The 17,137-nt window shown below is 39.2% G+C and overlaps 1 protein-coding gene across 4 annotated transcripts in view; it reads left to right on the top strand.

The window, feature by feature from the left end:
- Positions 1-17,137, top strand: part of FBN1 (fibrillin 1) — a 228,806-nt gene that overhangs the window by 93,622 nt on the left and 118,047 nt on the right. For all 4 annotated transcript variants that reach the window (XM_036033263.1, XM_036033266.1, XM_036033271.1 and 1 more), the window contains 2 exons: positions 11,562-11,759; positions 15,189-15,314. In XM_036033263.1, coding sequence (XP_035889156.1) covers positions 11,562-11,759; positions 15,189-15,314 — 324 coding nt within the window. The remainder of the gene's footprint in view (positions 1-11,561; positions 11,760-15,188; positions 15,315-17,137) is intronic.

Below are 17,137 nucleotides of genomic sequence, written 5' to 3'. Positions count from 1 at the left end.
ATCAGCTAAAACTTTGTGTGCTACTGAGATCTTTGACTACTGATTTATATCTCTCTGTGGCCATTTTCCTTCAAGTTTATCTGTTGCCATGTGGTCCCCTCTTGAGTTTCAGGTGAGGTAAAAGGATAGCTTACTGAAGCGGTTTTTGTTTGGGCTTCTATTATTAATTGAGAGGGGGTTTATTTTTTATTTTAAATATTTTATTTATTTTTAAAGAGAGGGAAAGGGAGGGATGAAGAGAGGGAGAGAAACATCAGTGTGTGGTTGCCTCACACACATGCCCCCTACTGGGGACCTGGCCCGCAATCCAGGCATGTGCCCTGACTGGGAATCGAACCATCAATCTTTTGGTTCTCAGGCCAGCACTCAATCCACTGAGCCACACCAGCCAGGGCTGGGAGAGGTTTTATATTTTCACTTTTTTCTGAGAATGAAACATTACATATTTCATAAAATGCTTTCTGACAAATCTGGACAAGTTATCTAAGTAGTGCCACACTCATTAGTGACTCACTAAACATTACAGAGGCTTATTACTTTTTTTGAGCAATGGGTACTTTTAAGAATCTGATGAATGCAGTGGACTCTCTTCCTCCAAAAAGGTGCAAATGCATACATATTTTTGGATTAGATCCATTCAGTTGGTTGCAAGTAAGGAAAGTGGCTTAGGCAGAAGGGAGATTTATTATGAGGAACCTGGAGTGTGCCAGGAACTCAAGGGCAGTTGTGCACTGTGGCTTTATTGAGGGCTGGAGCAGGAGCCAAGGGCTTTCTCAGCCTTACCCTGGAACTACAAGCTCTATGTCCTTCCTGCAGACCTTGACCCTATGGCACATAAATGGCCTTCTCTATGCTGCTGCTTGTACATACTGGCCCACAGCTCCTGAGGTAACATTATCTGAGGTTCCAGACACCTTGAAAGAGTAAAGCCAGTGTTTCTCAATCCAAGTTCCAAATTTCTGGACGAGAATGTGTGATTGCCCCGCTTGGATCTGGCACTCAGATCCCAGGTCCATTTTACTGTGCCCAGATCTATCATATTGGGCACCTGACTTACACATGATTTCAGGGCATCTTTGGACCTCCTGAGTCCTAACTGTGAGCTTCAAGTTAAACACCTTGGACTAGAGAAATTTCAATGCCAATAGCCCTGCAGCACTACTGTTTAGCCACAAAACCATTGCAGAGAATAGAACATGCATTTGCGTGGAAGGTATTTATACAAGCGTGGAGCCGAAGAACACTTGCTGTGTGCAGGGGCTCTGAATTTTGAATGTCGGTAGTTACATCCCAGGCTGGTGAGTATGATGTAGATTGAATTATAACTCTCTCCAAGGTTGTTGATATTATATTCCTAACTTTTACCCTTAAGTGTTTGGAAATTCAATTTTAATTATTGTTAACATGCTTTGTAAATATCCAAGGGAATACAATATCGACCTGTTCATACATCCAGAGAGCCAGAATCTGGCTCACGTTGTTTTTTCTTCCACAGTTGGAGAAAATTGTGGTGTTCAGCTTGCCTCTTGGGGCATGTTAAACCACTTTTAATGCTGTCTCTTATTTTCTAACCATATGCAGTTTCCACACATATCTAACTAGCTGCCTCAGATGAAACCCCAACGTCTGGCCAAGCTGGTATAAATCTTTAGTAAGTGGTAAGAGAGAACAGAGTAGCAGTGCCCTTTTAACATTTAGACAGTTCACGATTTAATAGTTGTAGACCTCGGCAGTCTCAGGAACGACTTTAGATTTTTTTTTCCAGTTCTATAGAATGGAAACTTCTGAGCTGTATGCCATTCTGCCACTGGCTGCACTCGGCAAAACTTCACTGAAACTAGATTGGCCTATCTGCCTGTGTTGTAGGGTATTACATTCAGCTCTTCAGATCATTATCTTGGGGTGGGTGGGGCATAATTATTACTTCCAAAGGGCATAGTGCATGGCTGTTAAATTGCTCTCCTGTGCTATACAACAGTAGTCACCTAAAAAACATACGCATGTCCCAGAACATCAAAACCTATACTGCCAGGGGAGCTGCCAAGAGGTCACCATGATTGTCAGGCTGTGGTGATGCCCTCCCCCCAAATAAGAAGCGTGAGGGGAGCAGGTCTGGTAGGAACACAAGGTGCCTCCCGTCAGACACACTTTTCTGAGCACACACAGGTGGCATGTTCTTTGTTCATGTGGTAAGTCCTAAGGATGGATGACCGTAAAATACAGCGAAAATGCGGCTTTGAGGTTCTGATACTTTTAGTCTTTGGTCTCGGGAAATCAGTGTTTTGTAGTATTTTGATATCTGAGCATGCACAGAGTTTTATCGGGAATCTTTTTGTTGATTAATTAAACCTATGCAATCGGGTTTTGGTGCTCCTGCCTCTCCCACCCCCTCGGCTTCTGTGCCTGTCTTCTGCACGGTTCACGCACGCGTTCTGAATGACACTTGCACTTTCTTCTTCCTGGTCCTGCAGTTGAGTTCAAGCACCAGCCCCTGAGCTGGAATGAGCCTCAGGAATTTTTTATTCATCAAGCCATTTTCTGCCAAAGAAAAATTCTGAGAATGGGAGGGTCACCTTGAGAACTGCTTGATGGTATATTAGCATAGTTCAATGGTGTGTCTGTGTATGTCGGAGAGAGAGAGAAGCAAGTAACCTTTGTATCACATACCCATATGCAAATGAATATTTGTTAAAAAGCCAATTATAGAAATAACACTTCCCAACCAATATGTGTAAACAATCTCATCATCATTTTTCTGTCTTGATATTACAGAAAGATCGTATTTATATGAGGCCTTTCTCAGTTGTGGTTAAGTGACTGAACTTTGGTCCTTGCTTTAATTTTCCCACCAGATCTCTGACAGTTGATACTATCACTGGAATGTGGTGCGTATCTCTTCCCTGTAGAGTGAACTTAGACCTGGCAGCTAGAGCGCAAGTGGTCTTGGATTCCCTTGCCCTGTCATTTCACAGAAGCAGCAGTGAAGTTCCTCTGGAGGAAATCCCACCCACCGCGCCAGGATTCCGTCACATAGTGTTGCTCTGAGCCATGTGTACTTAACACTCAGGTTTCTGTGAGAACTGGCCAAATGTGTTTGAAGTAAGAATTTTAACCATGAAGTTTATATATAAATATCTGAAAGTGATACGACTAAATGCTCGCTCACAAAGAGGAAGGGAAGTGAAAAAGCTAAAGAGAAATGTAGTGAAAAAGCTAAAATACCCAGACTGAGATATAATGCATTATACATAGGTTTTGTTTTATTTTGATAGCACCCAGGTTTACAGGTACTGTTGCTTTATGCAGGACCAGCCTCATCAATTCAAATCACATGTCCGATAGATACTAGGTGCTTGATTGTGAAAGTGTGAAGAACTTTCGTACTGATATTGGTAGTTAGAGCTTCATCTTCCCACAGATACTCCATTTCAGTAAGTGGCTGGCCGTAGATCTAGCTACCAAAGCCAGAAGCCCTGGAGTCATTCTTGTGTTTCGTTTGCCTCACTTTCATATCCAATCCATCTTTAAGTGCTGTTGGTTCTCCTCTGCCCCCCAAAGACATCCCTACCTGCCAGCTTCTCTCCATTTCTTTGTGCCACCGTCTTTGTCTAGTCCATACCATCTTTCACCTCAAATATTTCAGTAGCCTTGTTGCAAGCCTTCCCATTTCCATTCTTGAACCTTCTATGCAGCACTCTTTAAAAATAACACAGTGGGTTTTCGGTGGCTTTCTGTTGAACTTGGAGCCAAATCCAAACTCCTTACTGTGGCCTGGAATGTGCTGTGTAATCTAGTCCCTGCCTGACGTTCCAGCCTCATGGAGTTCCCCTCAGCCTTTGGTCTGTAAGCTCTGGTCACAGGGGCCTTCTTTTGTTACTGGAGAAGCCAGGCTGTCTCCCAACTCAGAGCCATTGTTCTTGCTGTCTCTTAAACATGGAAAGCACTTACTATCACTTTGCATATACGGCTTCCTCTCATCCTTTAGGCTCCAGTTAAATGTCACCTCCTCCAAGAAGTCTTTTCTGATAACTCTTATGAAGATAGGTGTCCCCAGTTATTCTGTATTGCAGCAGCATGCTTACTTCATGTGCAGACTGACTCACATCTTCAAATCCCAAATTACTTGAAATGTATTAACCTATTGACTCTCTCCCCAACTGGATTGTAAACCCATGTGGTTTAAGTACATTCACATTTTGCGCAACCATGAGCCACATCCACCTCCAGAACTCTTTTCATGTAGCAAAACTGAAACTCTCTACCCATTAAACAATAGGTCCCATTTTGCCTCCCCCCAAGCTTCTGGACACCACCATTCTACTTTCTGTCTCTATGAATTGACTCTTCCAAGTGCCTCATATTAGTAGAACCTGCAGTGGAATATTTTTAGCTAATTTATTTTTATTGCCCCTTTACTAATATAGGCCTTTACCCTCTATGTAGAAAAATCTCATTCAAAATAATGATTTTCCAAGTTTAATGATAAAACATTCTATTATGATCTTTCAGAAATTTAATTCACTTTTGGTAGAATTTATGTTTGGAAATTAAGCAATATTAAAAGGCACTTTTAAGATATAGAAGTTGATCTAATATCATTGATCGTAGGGTCCATTACTCTTATGTCATTAATCTTGATTTTGGATTGTAGAGAATGTTTCTTACTTGGTGGCTTTGAAGAAACTATAAAAGAACAAATAAATCAAATGGCTATATAATACTATTGTTTTTGTCTCACTGTTCAATGGCTGACCCTCTGTGGTGAAACTGCAGTTTGGTTTAATGTGGCGCTCACACAAGCCATTTTACAAGTGAATAAATAGGAGCCAGCTGGTTCTTTGGAATGGAATTTTCAAACCATTAAAAAGGAAGGCAATCTCTATCATTTTATTATATTGATGGTAAATATATCACAGGCACCAGAATTTAACTTCTATTCACCTTCCACCTATTTTTCCCCCTATTAAAGGTAGTTTAGGGATGAATTTGGTAGGAAAGGAAAGTTAGCAATGACGTGTAGGATATACAGTGAGGGAGCAGATAACATCAGGTAAATGATTATTCATAAATGAGGTATTCTCTTCTGTGAACAAGATCGCTTACAGTTTTCTTCATCGAGGAATACAATAAAACGTGGTACCGATTTTCGGTAATTGAATCGGGTCTCAGAGCACTGTGGCCTGGGTTTGGGGAAGTGCAGAGGATGCATTTTAGATTAGATGGTGCACAGTAAGTCACATTGCGTCTGCAGTTTTGGTGTTAACATTTATAATGGTAATGCTTCTAATTTATGAATTAAAGAAACTGAAAGTCAGGGAAGATATTTACACAGAAGTAGTTTTGCTTTATTTCAAAATGCTTTTTAAAAATCATTATAATTAAGCTATATCTCAGATACAGTTGCTTAAAGATCAGTATTTTGTGTATTGTAGTTTAGTAAACTTTTTTAAAAGTTCATATTCTTTAAGTAACATTGTGCTAACCACAGACCATGCTCAATAGGTAATCTTGCATGTAGTATTTTGTAGAAATGTACAGATTGGAAAGTATATTTGAAATTTATCATCATTAAAAAAAAACAACAACACATAGCTTGAACAAAAAGGGAGAGGCACTATTTCCTAGTGAAAGTAGTCCAGAAAGGAATTCCCTGTCCCCCAAAATGTTTATTCTGAAAAACTTCAAACCTAAATTAAAGTCGAAAGAATAATGTAAAAGTATACCTATATACCTGTCACCTACATTAAATATTTGATAACATTTTCTACTTTTATACACATAATACTCTCTGTATGAATGTAAGTATGTGTACATATATTTCTATAAATATATATTTATACATAATGTTTGTATATACAGGGTCCAGCACAAGTAACACCCCTTTTTTATTACATAAAAATCTTTTATTACAAAATTATAAACATGTCATCTATAATATAAGAATATCACACTCAGGCACACCAATAAGACATTTTAGGTGAAATGTTCAGATTGCTGTCCACTTTGTGTGAGACATTCACTTTCCCTACCAACCACACTCAATGGCGTTACTTCTGCCAGACCCTGTAGTGTTATATGTATACATTATTACATACCCTATGTTATGTAGTACATAATATACATTACATATCTATGTATATGTAATTATATATTATGAGTGTATATATATAAAATTGCATTCTGTTTCTTTTGCTTTATCATTTGAAAATTATGTTGCTTACTTCATGGGACTTCATCTCTGAGTGGTAAAGACCATGCTCATGCATAGCACAGCATCATGAGTGCATTTAAGAGACCAGTGATTTCACAACATCATGTGATATCAGCCCACATAGAATTTCCCCATTGTCTCTTCTCGAAACAGTATCCAATTAAGATGTGATTCTTATATTTTTTTTAAATCTGAAATAATCCCGTACCTTTTTTTTTTATGATGGGGGTAATTTACTTTTGGAAAAGTTCAGGAAAGTTGTCTTTGAAAAATCACAAATTCTGGGTTTTCTGATTGTTCCCTCATGGTGTCATTTATCTAGTTCTTCTATCCCTGTGTGCTCTTTTAACTGGAAGTTAGGTCTGAAAGCTTGCTTTGATCAAAGTTTGGCCATTATGGGAATAAAATTCATAGATAATGCTTAGCACTTTATATTTCATCAAATCAGTGGAAGGATTTCAGTGGTCTGTGACAGTGATAAGAAGTTAAAGTTAAATTCCAATGTTATTGGTGCAAAGGTTGGTCATGGTGTTAGGAAGCTGGTTGAAGAATGGCCCTGGCATTTCATTCGGCTGTCAGCTCCAACACTGGGCGTGGAGGCTGGAAGTGGGAGTTCGTGTCAGTGGAGTGACGTCATGTATGCAAGTGTGCTTTCTAACACTGTGAGTTCAGTTGACTATTAGCGCAGCGGAGTAGTGGCTGATTAGTCTTCTACAGTTTTGATTTGCTATTTGGTTTAGTGAGTTTGTGCATAGTGTAATTGATAAAGAACAGGATACTGTGCCCCATAATCAGTCAGCACTATGGAAGTGAACACTATTTTGCCGTGATGAGAAGGGTGGTCCTGGCTGAGAAATAAGGGGTTATGTTGAATGACAGTGATCCCAGGTTGGGGGCTTTCTCACATTTCTAAGGTTAAACTTTTAGGTAAGCAGTCAGCTATCTTGCATATACCTCTAATTAGTGATGGAACATAAGGACTCCTCAAGAAAGTTTTAAAAAGAAATACACATTCAACTTAGAGAGCTAGAAGGCAAAATCACTCTGGAGGCTGATGCAAAAACACGGATGCCCTTAGCCCATGCTGCATCTGCTGACTCGGATTCCGTGGGGGAGCCTGTGAGAGAACAGGGTGAGGCCTGTGTGTCAGTATTTCGTAGAGCCTCCCCTGGTGATTTGGCGATGTCCTAAGGTTAAGAATGACCAGAGAAAGAAGAAATAGCAGCAGTTAGGGGACTGATTGTGATCATGGGACTTCTTGGCTTTAATTTTCTTCAGACTAAAAGTTCTCTGAACGCCTTCCTTGGAAGTTTGTGTTAGAGTTCCATATATTGGAAACCTCAGCAAACCAATTTGTCCCAGGGCAACCTACCTGGAAGGAGGAAGCATGCTGTGACCCTCTCTGTCATGAAATTGATATTATATCCTTTTGTTTGTAATTTTTATGAAAAGGATTTAAAGTAATTGGAGCCTAGGGCCCCAAATTACATCCTTGTGCCTTCCCTGCAGTTTGTGGTTTAGTGACTGGGCAGGAGTGACAAGAATTCATTGTGCCACAGAATATTCTTTGTGAAAGGTATATTCGCTGCAGGTTAAGTCTGATTACAAGTGAAAGTGAAATAATACCTTATGTCACAGTGTTCTGAGCTGCAGAGCTGGGAAGGAGCTGAGGATGGAGGCTGCAGACAGGCATTGGTTAGATCTCAAGCCTTGAGGCCAAATCTTTTGGGACCAGGGAACAGTCCTTGAGCCTAACCACTCAGAATGGGAACATTTAGATGCAGAATTTCCCATGAACTAGCTATAGTAGGGAAGCCAGTTAAAAACAAGTAAAATTGCATTTTAATTTTGGAAAGGCTTGGCCTGTTGCCCCAGTTCATGGAGGTCTTATATGGAAGTGATTGCAGAGCAATTTGCAAGCAGAAAGTATTTTTAATACTATATTTTAGCGGCATTAGGAATAATGATTTACATTGAAGGAACGTGTCAGGTGTTATTCAAGCATTGAATTAGGCACATTCCCTGTCTAGTGCTGGGACTGTTCAAAAAAAAACAAATAAAAAGAGTATGTAAATTTAGTCTATTATCAGTGCTGTGGGAATAATTGTACGTAATTGGATTATTAGGAAGGAGTTGGGAGTGTGGGCAGACCTTTTTTCTGTGGTTGGAGGATTGCACTAAAAACAGCATGACTTTGGCAACTTAAGTGAAGTATGGGACAGAGAGCACAGGCTGCCAGACAAGAATGGCACTGGAAAACCACGTTAATACAGCCTTGACCTTCCAAGAGATGTTTAGATTCAATTCTGTTTCATCCAGGTTATGCCTCACCCTCTGCAACCAACAGTTTTTATTGAAAATATGACTCTACAAATACATTTATGTCCACTTACTAATCTTCACTGGCAAATGAGCTGGGTCTTTGTCCATAGTGATAAGGATCTAGAGTGGAAATGTGTTAAGTCTATAAATTTTGTTATACACACTCAAGCTATTTGCCAAATATCCAGAATATTTAATAAAGATTGGTCCCTATGGGCTCTAGGGATGACTAATAAATATTGTCAGAATTAACAAGTGCCGTTTCTAGTCCATGTGTTTCATATTGAAATGTGAGCAAGATATTGTTGACCCTGGAAAAGTCTTAAGGGTTATTTTTCTTTTTATGAAGACCTTCCAATGAGGAATTCAAGTCTGAAGTCATGAGCCAGTGTTAGACAAGACTGAATCAGATTTTCCTAGCCTTTTTGTATTGTGCCCTGATTTGGCTGGTGTCACTCACAATGCACAGTGTTTGCACCTACCCTGAGTCTCTGCAGTCCTCATATATAAGATAATTCTGTAACATATCCTTGGCAAAATGAAAAGGGAAAACAAATCCAAGGAGAGCTGAAGAGAGAATTTTAAATTAAAATTCATGTTTCATTATGTTTTTTAAAGATTCAAAATGGCATGCCAACACGAATCTGATTAAAACATTTGCACTTGTCTCAATAAATTAAGAGGAAAGAAAAGAAATAAACTTAAATTTTCTTTCTTGTCATCTAACATGGGGGCTTTATTTATTTTTTAAGTAAAAGATTATGTTGCTGTGATCTTTCTAGTCTCAGACTCAAGATGTGTAGAGTCATAAAAATCTTGATGGCTGTTGCATGAGACTAAACATTTTTCATGCCAAAGGAATTCATCAGTAATGTACCCTGAATGTTGTGTATAATAATGAGGAATTGGGAGCAATTTAAATGGCACACAGTATGAACATTATTGAATAAATTATTCTATAACTTGTTGGAAAATTATGCAGCTATCAAAATCATATTTGGAATAGTATTTAATTACATAAGAAAATGCTTTTGGCAATGTCAAGTGAAGAAACAGCAGGAGTTAAAGTTGTATATTTAGCATAATTAGTATAACTCATGTTTTATGATAAAAAACAAAACACACACATGAAATTTTGTAACATAATATAAACAATATGGTATAAAGGGTTTCTTTATGTGCAATAACATGTAAGGGCTATAAGAAGAGTTGTAAATAATTAGATTTTTATTTTCTAATTTATATGTTAATGCCTTTTCCTAATAATTATTTTGAATAAAAATATGTCATAAAATATTAAAATAGACAGAGAAACATTGTATACCACAGAAGTAGTTATTAAATGCCTATAGGCAAAATTTGGAAGAATTGATCCAAGTGAAGACAGATGACTTTAGCATTGCACCTTGTCCAAGGAGTTACTGCATTTAAGAGCAATTTTGTTGCAAACTGCCATGGTGCTGAGTGACTTTTTTTTTCCTGATAGAATGAAATGAAGGCAGAGATTTTATTCAACAGCTTAAACATTTAATTCTTGTATTCTTGTTTGAATTTAGTATCTGTGGAAGAAGATAGCATATTTTCAACAGATCTGGCATTGTCAAGAATATTAAAATATACCTAGTATTTTACTATATGACAGCAAAAAATAACCGGTAGGGTAAAAAAAAAAGAAAAAACAAAACACATACACAGTAAAAAGACAAACTGAGGAAGTGTCTGGAGACAGGGCTAGAAAGGTGGGCAGAGCCAGGGCACATAGAGCCTGGAGGGGAACAAAGGTCTAATGTTAGTCCTGCTGATGCTGTAATGAAGAATCGTCCATAATACATTGCACGCATATGTCCCATGAGCTCCTTGGAGAAAGAAAGAAGAAAATAAAAATGAAAACATAACCCATTGGTTTCATTGGCACATCAGTGATTTTCATAAAACTGTAGAATCCAGTGGTGAAAGGAACTTACTGAGGTCATTTAGTCCATCCTGAGACTCACAGGAAACACTCTATCTGTCTCCGCACTTGCAAAATTGACACAAGGAAGCAGGCAATGGTGTGCAGTGGATAGGAGCCACTGAGTCTTGCCACAGCCCAGCCTCCCTTATCAGTCGAGCCCACTGTAGAACAGAGATGGTATTATGGCCCTGATTTTTCTCACAGGACACTGAGGACAGCCTGGCTTTGGTCTTCTGAGTTCACTACACCTTATGCTTTCTTTTTTATTGGTTGCTAAATCAAGGTGGACTTTCTCCCTTTAGTAAAAAAAAAGAAAAGGCAGATCTTGTATTGTATTTGATGAGACTACTTGGAAATTCTCCTGTGGCCTCAGCTTATTCCTGTTTGCTGTAAGATGGTTCTTTTGCCCAGGGATTGCAGTGATTTCAGACCAGTGTCCTTACACATTAGATTAAATACCTAATGTCTTTTATGTGGCTAAATTAAAAAAATTTTTTGGTTGTTTACTTATATTTAAAATAAGGTGGACTCAATCCAGAAGAAATAGGAAACCAATGATTTTGTTTAAGGAACGCCGAGGAAGAGGGTGACATGACTTGCCTCATTGAAAGTTTTGAAATTCTTTGCTTTCTCCAGCCTGAATATTAATCGACTGTAAGCTCTGACAGGGCAGGGGTTTTGTTTGCTGATTACTGAAGCATCTACATCCAACATGAAGCTGATTCACAGCAAGCACTGAAACATTTTCTTGAGTGAATGAATATGTAATAATATTATGATGTTGTATTTATATAGCAGATTACTGTTGTATTATCTGTTAGCTCATCCAATCCTCACAACAGCATCTTCAAATGGGTAGGAGCTGGTGTTTATGTGTCTGTTTTGTAAGTGAGGAAAATGAACTTCGGGAGTAGAAGGGTCTCCCCAGGGCTTCATACAAAGTCAGTGGCATGTGGTTTTGTTCCTCAAGACCATTCCCCAGTTTGGAGTTAAGCAAGATGAGGCACAGTTTTTCTTCTACATGATGGTCTTGGTTTTCTGGGCTCTCATGGAATTCTCCTTCTTTATTTTCAGATTACAGGACAGGCCCGTGTTTTACTGTGATCAGCAACCAGATGTGCCAGGGACAGCTCAGTGGGATCGTCTGCACAAAAACGCTCTGCTGTGCCACTGTCGGCCGAGCCTGGGGCCACCCCTGTGAGATGTGCCCTGCCCAGCCCCACCCCTGTCGCCGTGGCTTCATTCCCAATATCCGCACAGGAGCTTGTCAAGGTAAACCCCAGGCTTGTGGAGTTATTAATGGCTTCATCTTATTTGCTCTGGAGAGCCATTCTCTCCAACTAATGGAAAAGCAGTGTCAGAGACTTAACTTCACGATTTCGCTGACGGCATGATATCCAACTTAGGCATTAGAAGGATGGCTCACCAGAGAGCAGCTGGTCCTCCTGGATTTTCCCTTGCCAGTGGTTTCTCCCTTGGACCCCAGAGGTTGCCACGAGGTGCTATGATTCTGGTTACAGCGATACTGTGCTTTATTGCAATGCTGCACCTTATAGCAATGCTATGGATAAACACAAAGCAAAATTTGTGAACAAGGTAGTTTGTTTTTCTTGACTTTTTCCCCTTCATTTGAAATCATTGGAGTTCTTCTCTCTTACAGGTTGTACTTAGTTGACCTGGAGAAAATGGTCTCTCTCCATTTTACATGCTACATTACGATTTTTTTATAAGTCAGAAATACATTAGGATTTGTTTCACAGTTTTAAATATCCCCAGATGTCGCCTGCTTGCTTTTTCTCCTGCCTCCCATAGAAACCCTTACTCTGTTTTTGGCTTTTACTTCTGTTCTTCCAGCTGTACAAATTCTTTTATTGTCTGGCTGTCTGGCAGGAAGCAGGAGGAAGTGAACAGAGGCAGCCCTGCACTAAACTGATGGGATTGAAAACTCCCAGGCTGAATCTGTTTCCTCTAGACATCTTCAGTGCTTTTTTAGCAAGTTGCAATATTTGCAGAAAATTCAGGGTATGTTTTCTGAGGCCAACAGAGACCACTTTGGTTTTGTTCTATGTGTTAATTTTAAGGATAATATGCAATAAAACAGAACTTGAGCTTAATCACACAGTTCTGTGGGTCTCCATTAAATTATACTTTCATAAATTACACTCCCGATAAACACCGCCAGTGCTGGCCCCTGGCTTCCATGTACAGCATACAACTCCTTTGCATGCCTTTGAACTTGACCTTCTCAATGTGAGAAACAGCAAGAAGTCACTTGGAAACCCCAGAATTACAAAGGAGTCACTTGTACAATTTTATAAGATAAAGAGTCAATTTAGTTCCCTTTCTTGGTGCCTTCTAACTTTTCTCCTCCTTAGAATGTCCCAGTAAATTTTGAGGAAATTCTTGGTCTTGGTGCTCTGCAGTCACCTAACACCCATGATCTCACTGGCTGACGGGAGAGCCAGGTTTTGAGTGCCCAGCTGCCTCTCCGTGAGTCAGTGACTGAGGTGCTAAGATAATTGGGGGATAACAGAATGAGAAGGGAGAGGAAAGAGCTATTGCTCCTTAGCTTTGCTTGTCATTTCATGCAATCTGGACTATTTCAGCATTTTCTTTCTGGCCCTTCCTGACTCTGCTATTCAACTTCCAAGAAAAATTTGTGAAAAGCCATGGAGTCCAAATGGTAGCTGTATTGCCACTTTGAGAATAGAATTCTTCATTTCTTTTTCCCTTGAGGGATTCTGCTGTCAGCTCAGGGCTGTCTCGTTGCTGGTGTTTTCAGACCTTGGGCAGGTGTGAGGGGCTGTGTGAAACTCTGTTCATCAGGGACCTTACTCTGTTTTAACTTTGGACTGTGTGGTCAGTAGAGAAGTGCCCTCATCTATATCTCTTTTTGGCCAAAAATCATAATCAACAAGATTATCTCATTTTGCTTATATGTATAATCTTAATTTTAAATAACATTTTTTAACCCTCACCTGAGGACATGCCTATTGATTTTACAGAGAGAGGAAGGGAGTGGGAGAGAAAGAGAGGAACATTGATCAGCTACCTCTTGTATGCATTCTGACCAGGGCCCAACCCGAAACCTAGGCATGTGCCCTGATGGGGAATTGAACCCATGACCTTTTGGTTCATGAGACAGCACTCAAGCCAATGGAACCACACTGGCCAGGACTTAAGTAATATTTTAACAAACATATTCAGCCTATCAATTGAAAAGAATAGTCTTGTCTAAGACAAAATTGATATCAACTAGTAAACATAATTTAATTATACTTCACATACAGTCATTAATTTGTGGGTCAGGACATCTCATGCAGAACAGGAAGTGTCACTTTTTTTACCAAAATAAATTATTGTTAATTTAATGCCCCTTTTCCTGGGTGCCAGCTTTTTTCAAGAACATAGGATTTAGAGGTCTTAAAATTGGCCATTGTTTTCTCGCTTCACACAATGAAGAGTAAAACTGAAGAGTATACTAGGCTTTTAGATTTCTAAAATAATACCTGAAGCAGAGGATGAGTCCCTAGACTGCCTCCCTGGGGTTCTTTGCATGTTATAGATAAAGAGATGGAAAGAATATACATCACGTTCACCATCTTTCCAGCTGAACACAATGAGCCTGGAATGATTACCTTTATTTCTGGGAGATTCATAGTTGAGGTTCAGTGTAGGACCCACAGGTTTATCCCTGGGGTGTGAGGGCTACCGCAATGAATAAAGTGGACAGGGAGCCTGCACTATTGAAGGCAATCAGTTTATAATCAAAACAAAGCAAACCTAGGTATTAGGCCACTTGATGACTCGTCCTACAGAGAAAAATAAGCAGAGTAACTAAGGAGGGTGGTGATGGACGGGGGTGTTGCTACTGGACTGGTCAGGAAAGGACCTACTTCTGAAGTGCCTCTAGAGCAGAGACCTGATGGATGGGACAACGTGATATGCACAGCTGTACAGAGGGAGAATAGTCCAGGCAGGGGGGCCACCACCACAAACCCCACCCCGGACAGGTGCACCCTTGGTGTGTTTGAGGAAAGGCAAGGAAACCACTGTGGATGGAGAAGAGTGAGAGAGGGAGGAGGTTAGGAGATGAGGTCAAGAGTATAGGAATCAGGTAGAATTTTGTAGGGCTTGATGTGGGTTTGACTTTTGAGCTGAGGCGGACATGATCTGACTTGAAAAGGTTCTCTCGTGCCACTGCTCTGCAAGCAAGGTACATTCATCTGGAGGTTTCCCTCACTTCTTGGCCTAATTTCCTGGGTTGTTTAATTTTTATTGTGCAAAACAGCTCTACAGAATGTAAGGTGAACATTTTGCACTTCATTTGCATAAAAGCATTAGTTGTCTTCTGTAGTCTGAGTAATCTGATTTAATTCTTTTGTAACTGAATTATTCAATACAACTCAAAGACAGTTTTGTTATAGAAATGTGTTGCATTTTGATTCTAAGGATTTCTTGAATAACCCTAGTTTTTGCTGTTAACCACTATTGTCATTGTATCTTTGTGCTGTGCAGCATGCACGATAAACCCACCACAGTCAGTGTAAATATTCTTATTTGCATGAGGGAAGGTGGAAGGTGGAAAAATAAAGAATGATTGTAACTTCTTAAAGGAAACAGTATAAGAATATTTTATATGAGTCAGTGAATTTTGTATAACTCTATCTCTCTGTCTTTGCCCCGCCTAAAATCTGACAGATGTGGATGAATGCCAGGCCATCCCTGGGCTCTGTCAAGGAGGAAATTGCATTAATACTGTTGGGTCTTTCGAGTGCAAATGCCCTGCTGGACACAAATTTAATGAAGTGTCACAAAAATGTGAAGGTAAGAAACATCAGGCTTTGCAGTTGGGGATGGGGGCAAGTGGAACCCAAATCAGTGACAAGCTTTTTTGTAAATTGTTCCCGATTCCTCTTCTGTCTTTGTCATTCTTGTGAATGTGTAAATATAATATTCTTAGCAGGAATAATATGTCTTTGTGCTATTGAACTAGAAAAACCCTGCAGCTTTTTCCACTTTTATGGACCCAAAGTACGAGATCCATCTGAATTGAATTAAATATTAAAACATGAAATATTTTTGAACTGATATTTGGGTTAAAATGTTCAAGACATATGTTTTTGCATAGTTTTGGAGATTTAAATTTGATCATTCCATATAATTCAGAATAGCATATCTACTGCTGTTTTCTAGCTAAAATGCGTTGGATTCTTTTTAAAGTGATCTATTAACTCATTTGTTCTCCAAGTACAAGTTTAGGATTTTCTTTCCTGCCTATAAGATGGGCACCTTTCAATGTTAATCAAACAAAAATAAATTGAGGTAGATTGATTTATTTGCATTTAGTTTATAGATCGAGTTTCTAAAAATATCCATACAAAGAATGTGTTCATATTCACCACTTCTGCTATATGCCAAAAGGTGGCCTGGCTTCCATGTGTAATAAATATGTCTTTTAGGAAAAGGAAACATCCAGGAAATAAGTAGGCAGCATTGAACCCTCTCTTCATTGGTGAGGGCATGCACACACCTTATATATAACATCTGGCGATGGTGGGACGCCAGTCTCAAGGCTACATTACATCTCTGATCAAGCCCAGCAGAGAAAACCTTTTCATTCTCAACTGACTCTACCTGGTGTGACATGAGGCCTTATTTAGAAGGATGCAGTCTTGCTGAAAGCATTTGCTGTCATTTCTATACGCCCAAACCCTCACAAGGAGAAATAGTTCATCCTAAGTCATTTGTCTAGGCCCGGATCATTAATCTTTCTTTGCTGATAGCTGTGGTGTATCACACAGATGAGAGACAGTTTGAAATTTGAGGTGCGATTCATAAATTATATATAAGAAGTTTGATATCTGCTTGCCCTGAGAGAATTATTTCTATGTGTTTGAGTTGTTTTTAAGTTATTAATCATCATAGAATTTAGAATGATGTATTCTTCAACATGCTATAAACAGTTTCAATAACTGTGGAAAATATCTGTTCTTTCTGACAAGTAGGACTTCTTAAAAACATTGTAAATTAAGAAAAAACAATAAAGTTGACTCTCTGTGGGCAAGTGTATTTCAGAAGTTTTACTGTAGATGAAGTGAGAAGAGAACATTGTTACTGAAAGGAGCAAGGACCTACCTAGTTCCGCCCTTTCACATCGTAAACTAAGGATCTGTACCTTGGGTATGTTAAGTGCCTTCTCTGAGGTCATTCCGAAGTGCTAATGTTTACTTTTTTTTCAACCTGGAAATAACTTTTATTTATTTATTTTTTAAATTTAATCTTTACTGTATTGTTTCCATTACCATTTAGCCCCCTTATACTTTGCCCCCAGCAATCACCACACTATTGTCCATGTCCGTGAGCCCTTTTTCCTTAACCCCTGAACACCTCACCTCCTCCCTTTCTGACAGACTGCTCCAGCACTTACATTGTCCTTTTTCCTAGATGTAACCCATCACCTCTACCTTAACAACTATGTTTCCTAATATTTAAACATATTTAAAATATTATGGTATAGATTTTAGTTATTGTCATACATGTCCTTTATGGCATTAATATGCTATTAAGATTTATCTCATGCAAAATCCACATTGACAATGGGCTGTGTCTTACATTTTTAGGCTTTCTCAGCTTAGTATATTCAGCTT

Source organism: Phyllostomus discolor, chromosome 1, assembly GCF_004126475.2.
Source record: "Phyllostomus discolor isolate MPI-MPIP mPhyDis1 chromosome 1, mPhyDis1.pri.v3, whole genome shotgun sequence".
Classification (NCBI taxonomy): domain Eukaryota; kingdom Metazoa; phylum Chordata; class Mammalia; order Chiroptera; family Phyllostomidae; genus Phyllostomus; species Phyllostomus discolor.
This window is presented reverse-complemented; position numbering and strand designations above follow the sequence as displayed.